At 37.0% G+C, this 21,269-nt stretch overlaps 1 protein-coding gene across 1 annotated transcript; it reads right to left on the bottom strand.

Annotated features, from left to right (window-relative positions):
- Nucleotides 1-8,619: 8,619 nt before the first annotated feature.
- LOC131159323 (phytoene synthase 2, chloroplastic) lies at nt 8,620-15,066 on the bottom strand. The gene is made up of 7 exons (XM_058114124.1): nt 14,713-15,066; nt 13,717-14,437; nt 13,526-13,576; nt 12,664-12,836; nt 11,458-11,693; nt 10,422-10,614; nt 8,620-8,905 (listed from the first exon to the last, which is right to left on the bottom strand). Exons 2-7 carry the CDS (start codon nt 14,198-14,200, stop codon nt 8,723-8,725), a joined length of 1,320 nt encoding a protein of 439 aa, XP_057970107.1. The 5' UTR covers nt 14,201-14,437; nt 14,713-15,066; the 3' UTR covers nt 8,620-8,722.
- Nucleotides 15,067-21,269: the final 6,203 nt, after the last annotated feature.

Genomic DNA, 21,269 nt, shown 5'->3' with positions numbered 1-21,269 from the left:
ATTTTTGCATAAGTTTTTCAAAAGGTTTGTTACAGAAATGGGACCCTCCGTCACTAATGATTACCTTGGGCATGCCAAAGCGTGCAAATAACTCTTTGAGAAAACGTATGACAACCTTGTGGTCATTAGTTCGACAAGGTATTGCCTCCACCCATTTAGAAACATAGTCCACAGTGACCAAAATGTAAGAATGCCCAAAAGAAATGGAGAAAGGTCCCATAAAATCAATACCCCAACAATCAAAAATCTCAAGAGTCAATATGGGGGACATAGGCATTTCATTCTTGGCAGTAATTTTTCCTAATTTTTGACAGGCCTCACATGCTTTACAAAAATTTTCAACATCTTTAAACATGGTAGGCCAATAGAGTCTACTTTGTAATATTTTTGAAATAGTTTTCTTAGCAGCAGAGTGACCTCTACATGTCCCACCATGGCAAAAATGCATCACAGAATTAAATTCATCATTTGGAACACATCTACGCACCAATTGGTCAGAACAATATTTGAACAGGCATGAATTATCAAAATAATAATGTCTTACCTCAGTTAGGAACTTACGCTTGTCCTGGGTGAGCCAATGGTCTGGCATTCGATTGATGACGAGATAATTCAAAATGTCGGCGAACCATGGTGCGCGTGACACAGCAAAGAGACGTTCATCAGGAAAGTCATCATTCAAGGGAGGGGACACCAGTACCTCGGGTAGATGCAACCGAAAAAGATGGTTAGCTACAACGTTTTCCACGCCCTTTTTATGACGTATGGTGATATCGAATTCCTGGAGGAGTAGAATCCACCTGATCAACCTGGGCTTGGCGTCTTTATTTGCTAATAAATATTTCAAAGCAGAGTGGTCAGTAAAAATAATAACAGGTGCACCAATGACATAAGAGCGAAATTTTTCTAAAGCAAAAACAATAGCTAGCAACTCCTTCTCAGTGGTAGTATAATTTCTCTGAGCATCATTCAAAGTTTAACTGGCATAATAAATAACCGACGGCTTGTTATCAATTCATTAACCTAGAACAGCACCAAGAGCATAGTCACTAGCGTCGGTCATGATCTCAAATGGCAAGTCCCACCGAGGAGGTGCATGATAGGCGCAATAGTCAAATGTCGCTTTAGTGTTTCAAAGGCCTGTTGACAATCATCAGTCCACAAAAATTCAGTTTCATTTTGCAACAAGGTACATAATGGTTTAGCAATACTATTGAAACCCTCAATAAAATGTCTATAGAAACCAGCATGACCAAGGAAGGAGCGAATATCCCGGACTGTCTTAGAGACAGGTAGCTGAGAAATCAGCTCTACCTTGACCCTGTCAACTTCTATACCACGCTCAGAAACCAAATGTCCAAGTACTAAACCACTACATACCATAAATTGACATTTTTCCTAGTTTAGAAGTAAATTCTTTTCCTTACATCTTTTCAAAATCGCAATTAAATGTGTCAAATAATGATCAAAAGACTTACCGAACACAGAAAAGTCATCCATAAAAATTTCGCACATATCATCTAACATATCAAAGAAAATACTCATCATACAGCGTTGGAAAGTAGCAGGGGCATTGCATAGACTGAATGGCATTTTGCAGAAAGCAAAGGTGCCAAAGGGACAAGTGAAGGTAGTCTTCTCTTGGTCCTCAGGTGCTACGGCAATTTGATAGTAACCAGAAAATCCATCCAGGAAACAATAAAAAGAATTACCAGCTACTTTCTCTAATATCTGATCTAGGAAAGGTAATGGGAAATGATCTTTTCGGCTAGCCGAATTCAATTTACGATAATCAATGCACATTCTCCAACCCGTTACTTTCTTAGATGGGATCAATTCTTCATTAGCATTTTCAATGACAGTCAAACCAGATTTTTTTGGAACTACCTGTGTTGGGCTTACCCATTTTTTATCGGAGATCGGATAGATGATGTCAGCAGTTAATAATTTCAGCACTTCGTTTTTTACCACCTCTTTCATGGCTAGATTCAGCCTCCTTTGTGCATCTCGAACTGGTTTAGCGTCTTCTTCGATTAAAATGTTATGAGTGCAAATGGAAGGGTCGATACCCTTGATGTCAGCAATGGTCCATCCAATCGCTCCTCGATGTTCTCGAAGTACCTGCAATAATTTAGTTTCCTGTTCATGAGTAAGGTGTGAAGAAATTACCACAGGGAATGTGCCATTTATCGAACCCAAGAAAGCATATTTCAACTTGGTAGGCAATGGTTTCAACTCAAGTGTTGGAACTTCTTCTGTGAATGACTTCAGAATTTCTGGTAGGTCAATGGCCTCAAATGTAGGCTTACGCCAACTACTTGCATAACTCGCATCAAACATATAAGGACCACTATCTGGGATCTGCTCCTCTGATTCTAACAATAATTCATCAATCCCTTCAAACTACGCGAAAGAGTCATTTTCAAGTGCGGCATCGACGTCGAGTACCGACAGTAGCTCTGAAGTGTCTAAGTCATCTATCACATCGACTGCATGAATATCTGCGTCATCACACCCACTTGACATCCTATGAGCATTAAAAACATTCATTTCCAGTGTCATGTTCCCAAATGTGAGCTTCAGGACTCCGCTCCGACAGTTAATCAAGGCGTTTGAAGTAGCAAGGAATGGTCGCCCCAAAATGACAGGAGCCTAATAAATGGTGGAAACAGGCTGCTGCATATCTAAAACAACGAAATCCACGGGATAGTAAAATTTGTCAACCTGAACCAAAACATCCTCAACAATACCTCGTGGAGCCTTTACAGATCTATCTGCCAACTGTAGCATCATAGTAGTTTTCTTCAATTCACCTAAACCCAGTTGGTCATACAATGAAGACGGAAGCAGATTCACACTACTCCCTAGGTCAAGTAGAGCTCTCCCAATACGAGATTCACCGATCATGATTGGTATCATAGAAGACCTAGGATCTCTAAGTTTCTGTGGAGTCTGACTAAGAATCAATGCACTGACCTACTCAGTTAAGAAAGCCTTTTTCTTCACATTTAATTTCCTTTTTACGGTGCAAAAGTCTTTCGGGAATTTTGCATATGCAGGGATCTACTGTATGGCATTTAAGAGTGGAATATTGATTTACCTGCTTGAATATCTCTTGAATCTCCATATGATACTTGTTCTTTTGTCCAGATGTCAAACGCTGATGGTATGGTACTACAGGTTGGTATTCCTTAACTGGCTCATCCTCTTTATTATCTGACTTTGTTAAACTTGAGCTGGCCTCATCTGATTTTTCTTTTCCTTTATCTGTCTTATTTGTCACCTCAGGTGTCGGCGTGGTTGTTTGTTAGTCAGTGGCCATTTCAGGACGGGGAACTTCCTTTCCACTTCGCAAAGTAATAACTGCTTTTGCTGACTCAAACGTATCCCCTAAAACATTGTGCACTGACTGTTGTCGCTATCTATATACCTGGGGATTAGGCTGAGGCAGTGCAGGGAATTTTTCTTTTTTCATGGTATTAAGCTGTGTACTCATCTTGCTTACGGCATCTTTCAGTTCTCCATTGATCGTAACTTGCATTTGCATGAATTGCTGGAGCATGGTTGCCACCTGCGCTACACTATCATCAGAAGCTTTCTTTACTGGAATGGGGACTAACGCTGGTTCGAATCCTGGTGGTGCGTAGCTCCGAGAAAACTGTTGCGGTTGATACTGCGGTTGAGGAGCTACGACTGGATTGTATGTCGATTGCGGAGGCGGTCATATGATTGAGGTGCCTACTGATATCGTGAAGATGATGGACCAGGCTGATCATTTCTCCATTGGAGGTTTGGATGATTCCGCCACCCCGGGTTGTAAGTGTTTGAGAGCGGCTGATTCTGCGTCTTGTTAACCCAATTTGGCGATGACACCTGATCAGATCTGCTCTCTTGCAACACAGGTAAGAATTGACAATCCTAAGGTCTGTGGTCTGAAATCTCACAAATCGCGCAAATCTCAGTTTTCGACTTTTCGGATTCCATGACTTCCAATTTTTTAGATAATGCAACTACAAGAGCCTATAAGCTAGTGTCCTCTTTAACCTCATATCTGCCCCTGCCACTGATTGCTCGGATAGGTTGGGCAGCTATCGACACCCGTTCAGGTCGTGCGTTCCACTACTGGGCACTCTCAGCGAGATAGTCTAAAAATGATAAGCTCTCGTCTAGTTCCTTACGGAAGAACATCTCATTGCACATAGACTGGACAAATTGTTTGCACACAGGGGTTAAAGCAGTAAAAAAATAATTCACTAACCTCCATGATTCGAAATCATAGTGCGGGCATATGTTCATCAAGTCCTTGAATCTCTCCCAACATGCCTGGAATGTCTCGCCATCTTTTTGCATGAACTGACTGATCTGCTCCTGCAGGTATTGAGTTCTTTGAAAAGGAAAAAACTTATGTAAGAACTCACGCTGCATTTCAGCCCAGCTAGTAATAGAGTTAGGGCGCAAAGAATTAAACCAGATTTTTACCCTTTCTTTTAGAGAAAAGGGAAATAAACGCAATTTAATGTATTCATCAGTCCCAGCTCTATTAATGAAAGTGATGCAAACCATCTCAAAGTCTGTCAAATGTTGGTACGGACTCTCAGAGTCCATCCAGTGAAATTGGGGAATCACAAATAACATGCCATGCTTAAGAGTGAAATTCGGTGCATCTTGTGGCAACACAATGCATGAAGGTGTAGATGTGCGTGCAGGCTGTAGAAAATCTTCAAGTGTACGTGGTGCATGTGCAGCCATAGCTTCTTCAAAATAATGACCAAACAGATTATTCAGCTCAAATTCAGAATCACCCGTAGGACTAACAGGTAAACAGCCAGACTCGGTGCTATGTGTATCCTTACTGGTGTTAGGTGAAAGTATACACAATCGATTCAAATTATCTCGAATCCAGGGCATCAAACATCACAATCGCCAGCAAAAATCCATTAACACGGCAATAGACAAAAATTTTTTCAATTGTTCAATTTTCAATTTTTTTCATTTTTTTTTGTATTTAATAAAAGAAAATCAAAAAAAAAAATTGGGAAAACGCAAAATTCGAAATTAAAACTGGGATTCCCCGGCAACGGCGCCAAAAACTTGACTCACTCGAAAAATGAGCAGCTCGAAAGTTATCCCAAGTATAGGAGTTCTGTCGTGTAATATTAAGCCCAAGGGCTAGATCGTCTCCTCAGGGAATGCGTTTAATCTCAGATTTTACGTTCTTCCAATCGAAATTAAAAATGCACTGAACTCAGTTCAGATTTGGGGTTTTTCAGAATTTTGAAAAGTTAAACAAAAACTTAAATTAAAGTCCTAAAACTAGCATGCTTCAATTTAAAGAGTACGTAGAAATGGAAACTCTAATCTACCTAAGGGAACATCGAAACACGCTCTAATTAAAAATGGTAACATTCATCATGGAATTAAAGCATGTAATGGAAACTCAATCAGATTCAAAGCATACAAGAAAAACCAAGACTTTAACACAAATCAAGAACCCAAACCAAAATGTAAATACGTAAAAAATCTGAGCTTGAACGATACCAAAAAGTAAAAGTATGAACTTTAACAAAAAGAAACCTAACTAAATCAATCTTCATTTAGAAATTAAATTTTAAGAGGAAAAGACGACTAATTTAATAGAAACATATTTTTTTTATTCTCCTTTTTTATTTTTTTTATTTTAGAACTACTCTGGATCTTAAATCAATTGAATACTATGAATAAAATTTACTGTAAAAAATACTTGAGAATTCAAACAATTAATTGAAATCTAATAGCAGTAAACAAATTAAAATAACATTCAAAATCCAATCTTTTTCAATAAATAAAACAAGAATTAACTTAATGAAGAAAGAAGAATAATGAAAGAAAATAAAAAAGGAGAGATAGATGGTGAGAGTGTATCTCGGCTGCTGTAGACAGTAGAGGTCGCTGGTAGTAGCAGCAGGCTGCTGTGGAGTGCTTCGGGTCTGCTGTGGAGGAGATGGAGGTCGGGGCTGGCTGTGCAGAGGGCGTTTCTACAAGCTGAAAATTCTGTGGAGGTTTACTACTGCAGGTTTCACCGGAGCTGTAGCAGGTTGAGGGTCTTCGAGTGGAGCAAGGTGGAGCAGAGCTTTCGGACTCTCCTCTAGCAACAGTAACAGCAGGAAGAATAAATGATCCCTCAGGTTGCAGCAATTGAATAGCTTAGAAGGAAGAGGTAAAGAAGTCCTGGCCGAGGGCTGGAACTTCCAGCAGAGGAGTAGATGGCTATGGTGAGTTGCAGAGGCAGAGAGAGTAAGAGAGAAAGAGGAAGACAGGGGAAGAACAGAGAGTTGAGAGGAAGAACAGGGAGAGAAAAGAAAAAAAAATAGAGGAAGAGGACGGGAGAATGAGCAAGAGAAAGGGAATAGAAAGGCAAAAGAGAAGGGACAGGGGTAGAGAAGAAAAAGAAGAAGAAGAAGAAGAAGAAGAAGAGCAGAGAAAAGGAGAGGAGAGGAGAGAAGAGGATTCCCCTAGGAGTTGCGCTGGAGGAATTTAAAAAGAAAATACAGAAGCCCTACCCAGATAGCACTGACCCGACCCGACCATGCATGGCCGGGTCACATCAAATATTCATTCAAATATATTTTTTATTTTCTCATTTTATTTGTTCTCTGTTCATCGCAAATCTGACTCTTTTGGAGCCCATATCTCACAAAACTCAAAACACGAAAGTTGTAGATAATCCTTTCCTCTTTCTTCAGAAATTTGAATCGTCTCGATCGGAGTTCAGACGGAAAAGTTATGTACGAAATACGAACAGGTGTCGATTTTGGTTCCCGGGAATTTTCCTGCGACAAAAAATTACCAAAATTTCATAAATAGTGCAATAAAGTTTAAGAATGATGATTTTAGCACTTTATTAAAATATTAGACAATTTTAGACATTTAATTAAAAATATAAATCATAAAACTCGGGTTAAACGTTCAATTACGCAGTTTCGGTGCGTAATCAATATGATGTTTAAATAGTACACTAGGGTTTCAAAAAGTTTCCCTAAAGTTTTCTCTTAATTTGGAAACCAATCAAGCAAGATATGGAAACAAGATCAGTGTTGTAACTCATTTAAATATACGCATTAGTCACCTGTGGTCTTTTAAAAATAGCGCATTATGAAAGTCAAAATGGAGTCAGTCGACTGTGCCCAATAGGTCAATCGTCTGTGCTTATTTTGTTTGCATATTTTCAAAGATGAAATATCATCGGTCGCCTGTCCTTTCAGCAACACTTGTTTTTTAATATTTGGTTCCAAACTTAAATTCATGTATTGGAAAAACCTAATTTGGACTTTGAAAAAATATTTTCCACGTATAAAATCAAGTATCTAAGTCCAATGATATATCCTAGAAGCTTCAATATCAATATTGAGATTTGAAGTACTTACATGAGACTTTCATCTGATTATTTTAAGTGTCTAAGTCTTCATGTTGTGAAGCTTTCAATATGTCTTCTGAACTTTATGCACTTCTTTAACAAGTTTCATGTCTCACATAACTTTATATCCTTTATAATTCATGACTTTAAGTGTTCAAACAATGAAGCTCTTAAGTATGCTCACAAAAACACTTAAGTCCTAAAACTCAAACTTATATAGAAATCTTAAGTAACATTGATTTGTTATCATCAAAACGAGATTAAACTTTGTTAGACCAACAATAGGTGCATCACAGACGAAGTTTTTCTAAGTAGTATGGTATTTGATAAAATTGGTAGAAGACACCATTAGATTTAAAGACCCAAACTTAATAGTTTATATTAGACTAGCTAAATTAATTTATTTTCTATAGATCACCATAGTAAGCCTTGATCATTTTGCTGAGAAAAAGTATTTATTTATTGCCTTGGGAACTTGAAAATTCTTTTTGACTTGCAAAAAGAATCCCTAAGTCCTAAATGGTCCTACTCGAATAACCAATTACCTAACAAAAGAGACTATTAAAGAAGAACATTTGACTTTAGAAAAGAACATCTGGTTTTAGAAAAGTGGGAAGATAATAATCCCGAGGTAAAGATGTTTGTTGGCATCATTGACCAATGAGCTCCAAGAGCAACAAGGTAACTAACATTATCAGCTTCATATTCCTTAGACTGTGCCATTGTCATCAAGAAAGCCAAAGTCTTCATAAAGTAGGTTAAGCCCACTAAACAACAGTTGCATCCTCAATCCTCTATATTAGCTAAACCTTCTTCTCAAGTAATCCAACAATGAAAGGGAACTTGAAAAAAAATTCATGCCTATCCATTCACCTTCTTTTCAAATCTCCAATTAATTCAGCAGACCTAATGTCTGTCATTTGAACCTTTGAAAAATAAAAATGACAGATAAATGGAGCAAGCCCCTTATCCTAGTGTTTTACAGGCTTCAAGTAGGTTGGGTCACCCATATAAAATAAATAAATAAAAAATCTCGAGTTATTGTCATCACCAATACTCTGTACATTAATATCACCACCCTCTTTCAGACATCTGTTTGATTTTTATTCTCACCTACACTGATACTATTGCAATTGCATTATCTTTTCCACTGACATGCTCTTTCACACATGCATGAGCAATGTGTAGGGTACAAATTTATAGCATAGAGGGGCGAAACCTGCATAGATCATTCAAAAAGATTCTAACTGAATTAATTATAGAAATGTCAAATGTACAACTTTTGTTTTCCTTCACTATACTATCATGCATTGGTGTTGGATATCATATTTAGGGTGCCTTAGCAAGAGATGGGGATGTTCTTGATGACCCAACAATGGACTTTCCGTATGCAATTGGCAAAGCAAGAATTTTTTTGGCTTTGCTTACATAAGCCCGCTTTGTAAAGTTATTGTAGTCATTAGCTTCAATCTCATCCAATATCTGGCGATACAATAATAGTGATGCCCAGACCTACAACATCCAGAAGGAACATGCATTTATATTGAATGGATTAACTTGATAATCATGTTATTTCGAAAAAAGGGAGGAAAGATCAATATCCAAGAGCTAAAAAAAAAAAATAGCAATATCCAACCATGGCAAGGAACATTTTGGTATAGTTGAATGTATAGCCCAATATTGTTAATATGACACCGCTAGCAACCAATGCCATCATCAATCCCACATTGACAAAGACAATTAAGAGCATGCTAGATATTTAGGCATTAACTTTAATTATGTGCAAGATATTCTGTAAGATACCCTAAAATTGTGTTCAGGAGTCCTAAGCCCAGGAAGTTGAAGGGTTTTTTTTAAGGGAAATGAGGGTAAGAGTGGGGCAGTCACCTGCTCCTTTTTTTTTGGATGCTTTATTAATTACAAAAAAGAATAGGAGGGTATTTAAATTTACTCTTGCATTCCATCTGAAATTCCAGTATGAAGGTTTTCATATCTTGAGGGTTTAGAAAGAATGGTAGAGTAAGCAATCTTCCAATCCCCTTCCACTTCTAAAAAACATACCTCCCAAAAGAGGGGTTCACATTTTTTTAGAAGGCATGCGCCAGCAATTTTTTCCAGTGGCAACCGAGCGATTGGGAATTAGCCTTTTTAAATTTTCTCATTATTTATAAAATTTTTAATGCATCTTTCTGAATTATTAAAAGAAAAATCCAGTCCCGCTTACATTCATAGGTCTATCATGTTATCAATGAGGCTCAAAAATTTTCAAGGCCATTTATGGGGAAACATTGACATGACAATTGTTTGGAGAAGGAAATTCTTTTTAGGTAAGAAAAAAGGCTTCAAGAAGATAACAAAAACTAATAAAAATTTTGAAACATCCTGGGCATATTGGCCAGTGGCTCAATGAAGCATGGGGGTCCATAAAGACCCTCTTAGATCATTGGAGACCATCTCTTAATTTCCCATTCTAACGGCCATTGCTTGCAAATCTAGTCACGGAAGGATCCCTGGTCAAATATGCAAACAATGGCAATATGCCATTTACATTGTCAAAATTCACAACGATTTTTTGCCCAAAGGCCCCACACCTTAAGAATTTGAGGAGAACTACACAAGATTATGACCTGTACCAGCCAGCATGCTCAACCAGATTGATTTAAATTTGACTAAAGAGCATAGAATACACAAGAACATTTAGGATTTTTTGGATTCCAGGCTAACCCCACTTGGCAATGATTAAATTCACACATTTGACTATTTGAGTGAAACACTATTTTCTTTACTAAAATACGTTGGAGGTCAAACATTCTCCATTGCAATCATAATATTCTTATCGTATGTGTACCAATCATAAAAGAAGAAGCAAAGAGAAAAAAGTTTTGTTATGCAATGATACTATTCCGAGTTTCAGTGGTTGTTGAAATTTATCTTCTTTTGTCTTTTCCACCAATCTCATTAAACATAAGAAGCTTTTCAGTGATTAACTGCACAATATTCGTATTGATAAAAGTTCCAAATTGCTTACCGGCCATCTGCTAGCTGGGCTAAGCTCCGTAACGCCTTTCTCTGCCTCATCAAAGAACATCCTTGCCCTTTTTATTTGGTTCTTCATAAAATTCCTCCATTTTTCTGTTACTTTTCCAGCAAATATGTCATCATCTGAAAGCCCAGCCTGCGCAAGCTCATCCTGTGGTAGATAGACCCTACCTCGGCTTGCACTGGACCAAATTGAACTTGTAAGAAACAAACAAGATACTTGAACTGTTTACAAAAGGAAAAATTTCTAGACTGCAGTATGAGCATACTGGCAAGAAACAGATGGAAAAAAATCAGATTCTTAAGTGGTTATGGGATTGGCATAAGTGTATAAGATTCCAATTTTTTTCTCCTCCATAAACAGGCAAATAAATTGGGGAAAAAATAAATATAAATGAAACTGAACATAGGATATGGAACTGGAATAATAAAGAGGTTCTTTGACGTAAAGAGTCAAAAATCAATATTAACCACTTTGCCAACACACTAGAGAGTTTTTTCTTTTTTCCTTTTTTTAAATCAGCAAAGTGATGTATGTCATTTCAACGTATGGAAACCATACAAAAGCAGGGAGACAATTACTCCACTTTATACAGCAAATACCAACATGGTAAGAAGCTAAACAATAGGCCAAAAAAACAAGGATTTTCTTTTTAAAATGGTTTATTTTAGTGCTAAGGAACCAATTTTATTGAAAATTGGTTTCTGCTTCTTGACATAACCAGAGCCAACAGCTTTGTTTCACTTACTATTTTCATCTAAAAGCAAAAATAGAAACTTGAAATATTAAACAATCAGAACTAAAATTTTTATCAAAAAAATCACAGTTTTCAATTTTCTAAGAATTTTCATTACTAAATGTTCATAATGACTTTAATGTCATGGTACACCCATGTTGCTGTATCCAAGAGTCAAACTGTTCAACTCGCAAATCAAGCTTAATACAGTTCAGGAAACAGCAGTTTCTGAAGGATTTTAGTAACCTATATTGTTCAGAATATTGAGAATCATAGCTTTGTACTTACTCCTCTCCAACATCCCGGAGTATGTTGGTCAGCTGATTCGCAATCCCTAATGACAATGCAGCATTATAGACACTCTCTGTCGTTGCCTGTGATTCAGGCGCAATGCCCATTACTGGTACACTCATTAATCCAACAGTCCCAGCCACATAATAACAGTACAGATATAGCTCATCAAAATTTTTGTATCTTGACTTCTTTAGGTCCATCCTCATTCCCTCAATCATATCTTTGAATGGCTGCAACAAAAGATTCCAACAAGGTAATGGTGGAGACCAATTTCACAGGTAAATCCTAAAAGCATCATGGGGTTGACCAGAAAATGGAAATTGAAGATGAGAGGAAGAAATTAACATAAAATGAATTTATAGATCAATTACACAAGGTAAATCCATAGAAATAAAAAGCAAATAAATAAATAAATTCAAGGGGATGACCAGAAAAAAAAAATGACAATGAGAGGTAGAAATTAACATTAAAAATTATGCAAAAAACACTGATTAAGATGGATTCCCATTTGAATTTTAGGATAGTGCCTTCAAGCAGCAGCGGGAATCATTTCTAGTAAACCTTTTCCTGAAAATAAACAAATAAAGCTACAAAAAGGGTGCCTGCATATGCTTACCACAAGTCCCTTTAATCTAGACATATATGGATCATAAATTATGTGCCTAAGCATTTTCATGGGGAAGCATGTTGATTCCTCCCAGAGTTCAGCTTCAAAAGCCATTAGGGTTTATACACATGGGCTCCAAGTGAAAGTTGGGAGATTAATGAACTTTGTTAAAAACAGAAGATTATATAAATATGACCCACCTGTGAAGCAATAGAATGAAGCATTTGAAGCAGGGCAGGGCCTCCATGGGTCAGGTTAACATAATTAACCACTCCCAATCTTTTGTTGCCAACAAAGTTAAGGAATTCATTTCTTTATCTAATTATGATTAAAGAAAGGGCTCACGATAACCATCTGAGGCCACTCTCTTTGTAGCATTGAATCTTAGAATAAACAAATTAATGCAAGCACAAACAATGCATCATTTACTGGAGATAATACTAGATTTACACAAAAGCTAGCATATTAGCATGGGTATTTCAGCCCAACTAGAAGTCATTCTTTCTTGCAGTGCGTGGAGCAACTCAAATGCAGGAGGGATTTGATTCCATGCCATGGCAATGTAGCAAGTAATAAACAAGAGTCACTCTAACCTGAATATCTACAGGAAACTTGGCAACTGTATCTGATAAAGCAGCGTCAAGCATATCAAATGGACGGCCTTGGAAAAGATCTTCCAATCTGTATTCCCACCTATCCAAAGCAGTCGGTGTTATGTGTGAAGCATTGGGTCCATCCACAAGCTCATCTGTCCTCCTACACCACACTGTTTCCACAGGGAAGATCATGAGGGATGAGAGAAGATAGTTGCTTTTTGGCAAATGAACCCACGAATTAGACGTAGGTTAAATAAAAATTAATCATATTGGTAATGTTTGAAAGAACAGAGGTGCAAAGTTGGAGAACTAAATACGAGGTGCATAAGGAATTCTGTCTAGGCATAGTACATGCTAATTCACATTCATAATGCTCTAGACGTATCTTTTGACCATTCAGTTCTTATTTCACAATTTTTTTTCCTCATAATTTTTACATAAGAATAACCTATAGTTACTCTGCATAATTTCATCCAAGTGAGCTTTTCACATGTCATGTGGATTATATCAGATGTTCAAAATCATTGTCGTGAAGGTACCTGGCCATCCTTGCTTGAAAGAGCAAAATATCAAAACAAAGTAAATTGTGCCTAGGAATTGCAAAGGAAAAAGCGTTTATAGTTCTCTTCCTTTTACCCAATTTAAAGTCATTTGCCACTAACATCTTACCCAATATTTCGTAATGGAACAGATTGAGAGTGAAATGGAACAAAAAATTATATGATGAATTTGTAAAACTATGAAAGACCAATTTCATTCCATTCCATTCCTGCCTACTAAATAAATCATTAGTTCCATTTCAAATGTGATAAAGAACATGCATTTTGATCTCGTGTGAACAAGAGAAATAGTTCCTCACCGTATATTGCCCAGATAGCTCGTCTTCTCTCTGGAGTCATAAGCAGAGTTCCTGAGAGGACCAAAAGGAATAAATTGCTCCGGACATGGTGGATTTTAGTCCAAAGTAATGCTCAATTCAAGATTACTCAGAGAAAAGAACATTAAAAAAAGTAAAAAGAAAGGCTATAAAAAATAAAAAGAAAGGCTAACCCAAGTAAAATGTCTTTGCATACTCTGCACACACTTCCCCACACCGATCATAAGCTTCACCCAGCAAGCTCAGAGTCCCCGGAAGTGCAATGTCTGGTTTCACATCAAGATCGCCTCTGGATCTCAATTGCTTCTTAACCAAGGCTGCCTGCTTCAATACTACATCGTAAACCTTCTGCTCCGAGGAGATGGCCATTTCTCCGGCAGGGTTCGCTACCATGCTCGAAAGAACAGGGAATTTACCTCCATTATTGTCCAATCCTGATCCACACAAGCAGGAAGACCTCAAATCTGAGCTGAGAGAAGATGAATTCCTTTTCTGTTTCCTACCCTTCTTCACTCTACGGTTAAACATCAAACTCCTATTGAGCAACATCAACCTTTTCGATTCCGAACGCCAGCTTCCCCACTGGACCAACTCAAGAGACCCAAAATTGGAGATCTCTGTAACGGGAGACGCCACCCATAGCAAAGCAATTGGCATTTTGTAAGCTTAAAGTTGGACGCGGCGCCGTGATCCAAGACTATATATCTTCTCCTTTTTACTTCCTCTTTCCCTTAGCTCAAACTACGCCGAACCCATTAAAGCGCACCATCTTTTGAACAAAAACCAATTCACTCTTTCGAGAGAAACAATCAGAAAAAAATACGCAGAAACAAATCAACCCAGTCCAGGCAAAACTCTGCAATTCTTCAACAGCAAGGCCACTAGTGAAGACGTCTGTAATTGAACCAAAATAAGAACATAGTAAATAGTTAGAATAGGAATAACAGAGAAAAATACATTTTCTTCCCTTCCCCAAAAGATAATGAATTATTGAGAAACCGTACAAAATTTTGAGAAGAAAAGGAGTTTGCTCAACCAACATGTCGCAACTTTTTTGGTTCTTTAATTACCAGAAGAAGAAACGAGGCAAGTTCACCCTCCATCCCCGACATGACTAATGAATTATAATGCACAGAAGAAGAAAAGAAAATGGAGATAGAGAAGCCCACCTGCGCATGCTATTCAACCATTCAAAAACAATCTCTAGAAGCAATAAAACCATGTATAAAACACCAAAATCACGGAAAGAAAGCAGAATCTCCCCACTTCAATGTAAAATTTGACTCTCTTCAATCAGTTCCGTCGCAGAGAGTGCTTCTTCTCAACTTTTCTATTCTGTTCTTTCGTCTTACCGCCTCTGGGAAGAGCTTCAGCTCTTCTGTTCTTTCATAATGGCAGCAACTTTTTAGTCTAGTGATTAGAGCGGAAAAGTTCGGCGATTACCATGAAAGTATGAAACGCTCCAACCGGCCCGCTTCCTGAATGGGTCGGGTTACACCCTTAAACGACCCACATTCTCACCTAGGCACGCATGTCGTGACGATGCGGGACCAAATCCTTGCCCCACGTCTTCAAAAAATGTTCATCAGGTAATTAAAAATTAGACGCAGGCACGTATTATGTAACTTAATTTTTTTAAAACATAATTGAAAAATTAGAGATAATTGAGAACGTGTTGTAAAACGTGTATATTATCCGTCGATGAACAATCACTATGTCTTCGTCGTCGAATCCCCTATATTCGTCGATGAACCTGCTCTGAAATTTTAGGTAGCCTCGGTATTTTTTCGTCGACGATTCCTCTGTGTACGTCGACGAAATCTCTTCTTGCATTCGTCGATGAATCTCCTGTATTCGTCGACAAACCTTTTACTTATATAAATTTGAATACATTCAAAAATTGATTTTCTTTCGAGTAAAAGTTTCATCTTGTCCAGATTTAATTTTTACCAATTTTAAGATGCCTTGGTTTGATAAAATACATTTGAAAGCCATTTTGACATCTTATGCAGTTTAAGTGACTCGACATACATGTGAAAACTCAAAATCATGTTCTAACCTATTATGAACTATTTGCACGTATGATTTGCTCGTCTCTTGCAAGATACTCTTGAAACATACCATATGCAAAGGAGTTACAATATTAATCTCATACGCACAACCCAACATATATATGTAGAAATCATAAATTCTTTGCTTGAGTGGTTGAGTTCCGGATGCGCCGTATGTTAGACTTTGCTGATGGTCATTTACCTGTTCGATACATATTTGACCCTTATGCTTGTCTTGGAGTTTTCCTGTATAACTGAACTGAGCTTGAGGAAAAATGTTAGTAATCTTTAAGAACTACTAATGGGTTGTTGTTATCAAAATAAGTTGGAATGAAAACCCTTAGCCACTAGGGCTAACATTCTCCTCATTTTTTATGATAGCAAACCATTTGTGCTCTTTTGAAGGATTTTTCAACAAAAATTGCTCCCCCTCAAAGTATGCATATATGTTAAAAATGTAACAATTTCTCCCCCTTAATGTATGCACTATGTGATTATCATATTTAATTTTGGAAAAGAAATTCAAATGAAATTTCGGCAGCATGCCGTCTATAAATCAAGTATTTACCATATTTTTAAACCTAAATCTATTTAATATTCAACACAAGCAATTCAGTATTACCATTCAATACAAACAGTTTAGTATTTCCATTCAACACAGTTAGTTCAGTATTTCACAATTTAATCACAAGCATTTCAGTAAAAGTATCAGTAATGCATTCAATTATAATCATGCTCAGCATCTGTCCATTCATGAGTACAAAAGTAAAGTAAATAACAGGTGTAAGGCAATTTGCATCAAGACATCAAAAGCGATGCAAATTCAACAAAATGTTTTAACAAAAGAGAACCATCATTCTACATCAGAGCATCTAAAACAAACAGAACCATCAGCCTGCATCATTAGTCCTACATCATCACTCTCGTTCTGTTATTACACTAACCCCGTGATTTATCACTTCCAAATCATTTGAACTTGACACTATCAAAGTGGTGATCTCTTTCTCCTAGGACTCTCTATATTTCTTTTCAAGCTTCTCTCAAATATCCCTCACATTTTTACATGCCATAATTTCATGAAAAAATATGGGAATCTAAAGCACAATATAATATTTCCATGGCATATGAATTCACATGCATTAACTTAATATCATTTTCATCCAAGGGCATACGAATTCTATTAACAATCACCCGACAGGCCATCCAATCCATTGATTTTATAAATGGGTTCATTCTAATTTTTCAGTAAGTGTAGTTTACACCACAAAATAATGGAGGGCTAATAGGTGACTATCCCTCGTCGAATGGCAAAACACCAATTTGAGTCATTGCGATCTTTTTGCAAAAACGTTTAAGTCTAGTGCAACAAAGCTCTGATACCAATTGTTGGAATTGGTGTATTTTCAAGAGGGGGATAAATTGAAATTTTAAAACTTCTTCCTAGGTTAAACCAGATATCAGCAGTATTTCGAAACCTAGGGTCTTTCTAAGCATATACCAATTGCGGAGATAAAAATAATATGTGGAAGTTAAATCATGCGCAGCATTCACACTAAATCAAATATAACATACATGTGCAGGAATATAAAGTGTAAGAAATTAAAAGCAGACATACAATGTATTATCGGGGTTCGACCAATACTGCCTACATCCCTGCCTCAAACTCACAAGAAAAAGGATTCCATTAAGTTGCTCACTTGCAAGGTGGAACAACACCGTTTACAACACCTTATCAAGATGGTGCACCTAATTCTCCTAACCAAGTCTGAACTAGTCTGGTGCTCTCCTAACCGAATCTGAACAATTCAGGACTATTCATAGGGCTAGTCTCCCTTTTCCGACAACCTGTCAGGAATACAACATATATGAAATTTTTCGTAAATAGAACGCTTCTACAAAAGCAAATGTGTACAAGTTGAAGCACAAATGCACTTACATATGATATGAAGTAAAAGCTCAATGTGAGAATGGGTAAACTATATTTTAACTCTCAGTAATATGTGAATATGAGTATGTGAGAGTAAGATCTTTGATATCAACATAAATTTTTTACCAAATGTATTTATCAAAGAATCTTTGAAACCCTAAACAAATATCTTCAAAAATATTTTTCAAGTATCAAGCATAGTAGATATTAGGGTTTAAGCTTGCAAAAATGGTTTTATCAAAAACTCAAAGCAAACTTTTGAATCTTGCAATAAAGATGCTAAGATTTATAAGCTAATGAAGAGTCTTCCCAACACTATCTATGAATCAAATAATATGGAAAGAACTCAAAGCTTACTCTCTAAAAAAAATTTACAAATATGAGTGAGAGAGTATGGGCTTTTGAAATATATGAAAATATGCCCACAAGAATTGTTGACTTGATAGGTCACACCCAATTTTGATTATGATAAATACTCTTGGTATTGATGGTTGTACTAAAACTTACATGCAGGTTCACCGTGCACATATATTTGGACTAAAAGACATATCATGATGGCGTGTCATGTTCATGCCGAAGAATGAAGAATTGTGTGTTTATTTATACTCATTATTTCATTTCTTCATTTTGGGATGTAAATTTAATTATGGATTGTGCACTCCTATGGCTTGTAATAATTTGCATCATGCATGGTAGGTAGGTATGCTCAAATCGATCCTAGTTGAACTTTAGGTACCTACACAAACCATAGAAAGACCTTAGGGAACACCCTTTGATCGACCGACACCGAATTTTTTTGGTGTCCTTAAAATAAAAAAATACCTTGAAATGACCCTAGGATACTCACATATGTATGGCTAAGTGAATAGGGTGTTTGCATGATCAAATTGGACCGAAATGCACAATATATGCATGTTCGGTCTATCGTATTCCATAGTACAAAATTGTCCCGGTCGACCAAACCAGGACCGGGTCAACAGGTTGACCACAGCTCGGTTGACCGAAATCACACAGTTCATTTGACCCCGATCAACTTAACTCCCCAGGAGCCAACATCTTGACCACTTGGCCGACCGAGTCCAAATTGTATTACAATGCTCTGGTCAACCGAGTTCCCACGTATGGGAACTCAACGGTCTAGTCGACCGATTGAGTTAGTTCAAAATCGTCCTGATTGACCGAACCTCGCAAAAAGGCTTTAGACTTACAAGTCTGGTCGACCGAGCTCACAGTTCATTTTAGTCCCGGTCGACCAAACCCCAAGAACTTGGGTTGACCGAACTTGTCCTGGTCGATCAGTGCTCTCGGGTTGTCCCTCATTTTTACTGTAGTTAATATTTTTTTGAACAGGATTAATGTATTTAAATAATATTAAAAATTTTATAATTATTCCATTTGTGTCCTTAACATTCATATTTTTGGGGAAGTCTATATATTCCCCTTCATTTGAAATAATTAGCAAGAGATTAGAAAGATCATTAAGGCCAAAATTCTCTCAAATCCAAAAATCATTTTATAGCCAATACTACTTCCAAACACTCACATACTCCATACTCTTGATCTCTTTAAGCATTGTGAGTATCTCTAAGGCTATTTTGTTTAATCTCTCTAGCTAGAACTCTCACTTGTATTATTGCTTGATTGATTTTATTTGAGAGTTTAGCATTAAAGTTCTTCCACTGATTTCATTTGATAAATCTTGTGTGGGAAGACTTTGAGGATTGTGGTTCTTGCATTGTCATTGCAAGATACCTAAACCTAGTTTTTGGTGTGCAAAAATCCTTTTCAAAAAGCTAGTCTTTCAAACAACTCCACTGCGCTTTGTATATTGAAGTATCCTATTGAGTTTGTTTGATTTAACTTGCTTAACATATTGAAACCCTTATCTGATTTTGTGTTATTCACATATTGTGTTTCAAATATTGCTTGGATATACACTCTAGATCTTAACTGATTATCATACTTGATTGAGTTTTTAGCACGCATTAGAGCACTGAGCATATTTACATATCATTTATGCTTGTAATATTGATTGAACTATATTGGTGTACACATTTGTTTGTCTAGAAGCGTATTTATGTATACAAATTTTACAAACATTAGTTGTATTCCAGGCGCGGGCCTGAAGAGGGAGACTAGCCCTATGGAATGGTCCTGGATTGGCTTAGACCCGGTTAGGAAAGCTAGGTGCGTCATCCTATTAAAGCGTGTTGATTGAGGTCAGCCTCTTGAATTGATATGATTTGTATAGGTGCCGCTCCACCCGTTTAAGTGAGCATTATAGTGGTAATCCTTGTACTAATGTGGCCAAGGCGGGGACATAAGCACAGTTGGTCGAATCTCGTTAACATATCGTGCGTGTTCTTTACATTTCCGCACTTTACCTTTACTGCACGTGTATGTTTATTTGTTGATTGCGTAGACTGACCCTAGGTTGTATTACACTGTTGATAAAACCAGTGAACCTAGGCGATAAATTTTAAATACCCAATTCACCCCCCTATTGGGGTTGCACCAAAGTTAACAAGAATGTTTATCAATCACTCTTCAAGTTGCAATGGGTTTGCAAGTGAAGAGGATGAAAACAATATGCTTTCTCTTTCTAGATGATTTTGCAAAGGAATAATGAGAAAGAGAATCAAATATACTTGAAAATCAAAGAGTATAAAATTATTGCACAAAATATTTTGGAGAGAATTTTTGCTAATCAAAAATTAATATACTTGCTAATCAAGGCAAATGGGGAGGTATATATAGATTTTTCTAAAAACATAACCGTTGGGGACATCAAGGGTATTTTGAAAATTGTTTAATTATGTTTAATGAAAATTAACCCTGTTTAACTGCGATAAAAATTTTGTCAACCTGAGAGGTTCGGTTGACCACTTTACCAAGTTCGGTCAACCATGGCAATTTTGAACTATGGATATGGTCGACCGTCTCAACGCAATTTTGAACACTTCGTAAGTTCGGTCGACCATGGCTAAGGTTCGATTGACCGCTCATATGGTTCGGTCAACCAAGGCTATTTTGAACTAAGAGTTTGGTTGACCAAGTTGGTGGAAAATTGAATTTTTCAGGGCATGGTCGACCGAGGAAGGTTAGTTCAATTTCAGCATGGTCGACCGAGCGAATTCAACATGTTGACTTTTGACCAGTTCAGTCGACCAAGGAATTTATAATGCCAAAGGTTCAGTCGACCGAAGCTTTGACTTTGGTCAACTTCTTAGTTTGGTCGACCAAGATCAAATGACTTTGCGATGGTCGGTTGACCGAGGCAAGTGAAATTCCTATTTTGCCCCTAATTGTGACCTTAACAAAATTTCCCCTTAAGTTTGAGTATAGTTTTTAAGCGAGGGATTTTTCCATGAAAAATTTTGTGTCCTAAGGTTAGCTATGGTTTTTGTTTGGTTCCTTACAGTCGAGGCTTTTGAATTAAGCCAAAAAATCCAACGTCGGTTGACCTTCTTTGTATTATTAATTTTGGCCCTATATTCATTTTGAAAACTTTGTTATGATTTTAGTATTTTAAGAAAAGGTTTTCAATGAATGATGTTGGTCCCTAAGGTCTGACTATGGTCTTTGAGATTATCATTCACATCATGCATGTCATGCAATTATTACAAACCACAAATTAAATACATATACAACTTAGAAACAAATAATGTCTTCAATCTTCTTTTGCTCTTCTTGTTCTTTATGGAATATGCCAAGTGAATGTGAGCTCTAAGTCCTTTTCGGCTTCCAT

Source organism: Malania oleifera, chromosome 7 (genome assembly GCF_029873635.1).
Source record: "Malania oleifera isolate guangnan ecotype guangnan chromosome 7, ASM2987363v1, whole genome shotgun sequence".
Lineage (NCBI taxonomy): Eukaryota > Viridiplantae > Streptophyta > Magnoliopsida > Santalales > Ximeniaceae > Malania > Malania oleifera.
This window is presented reverse-complemented; position numbering and strand designations above follow the sequence as displayed.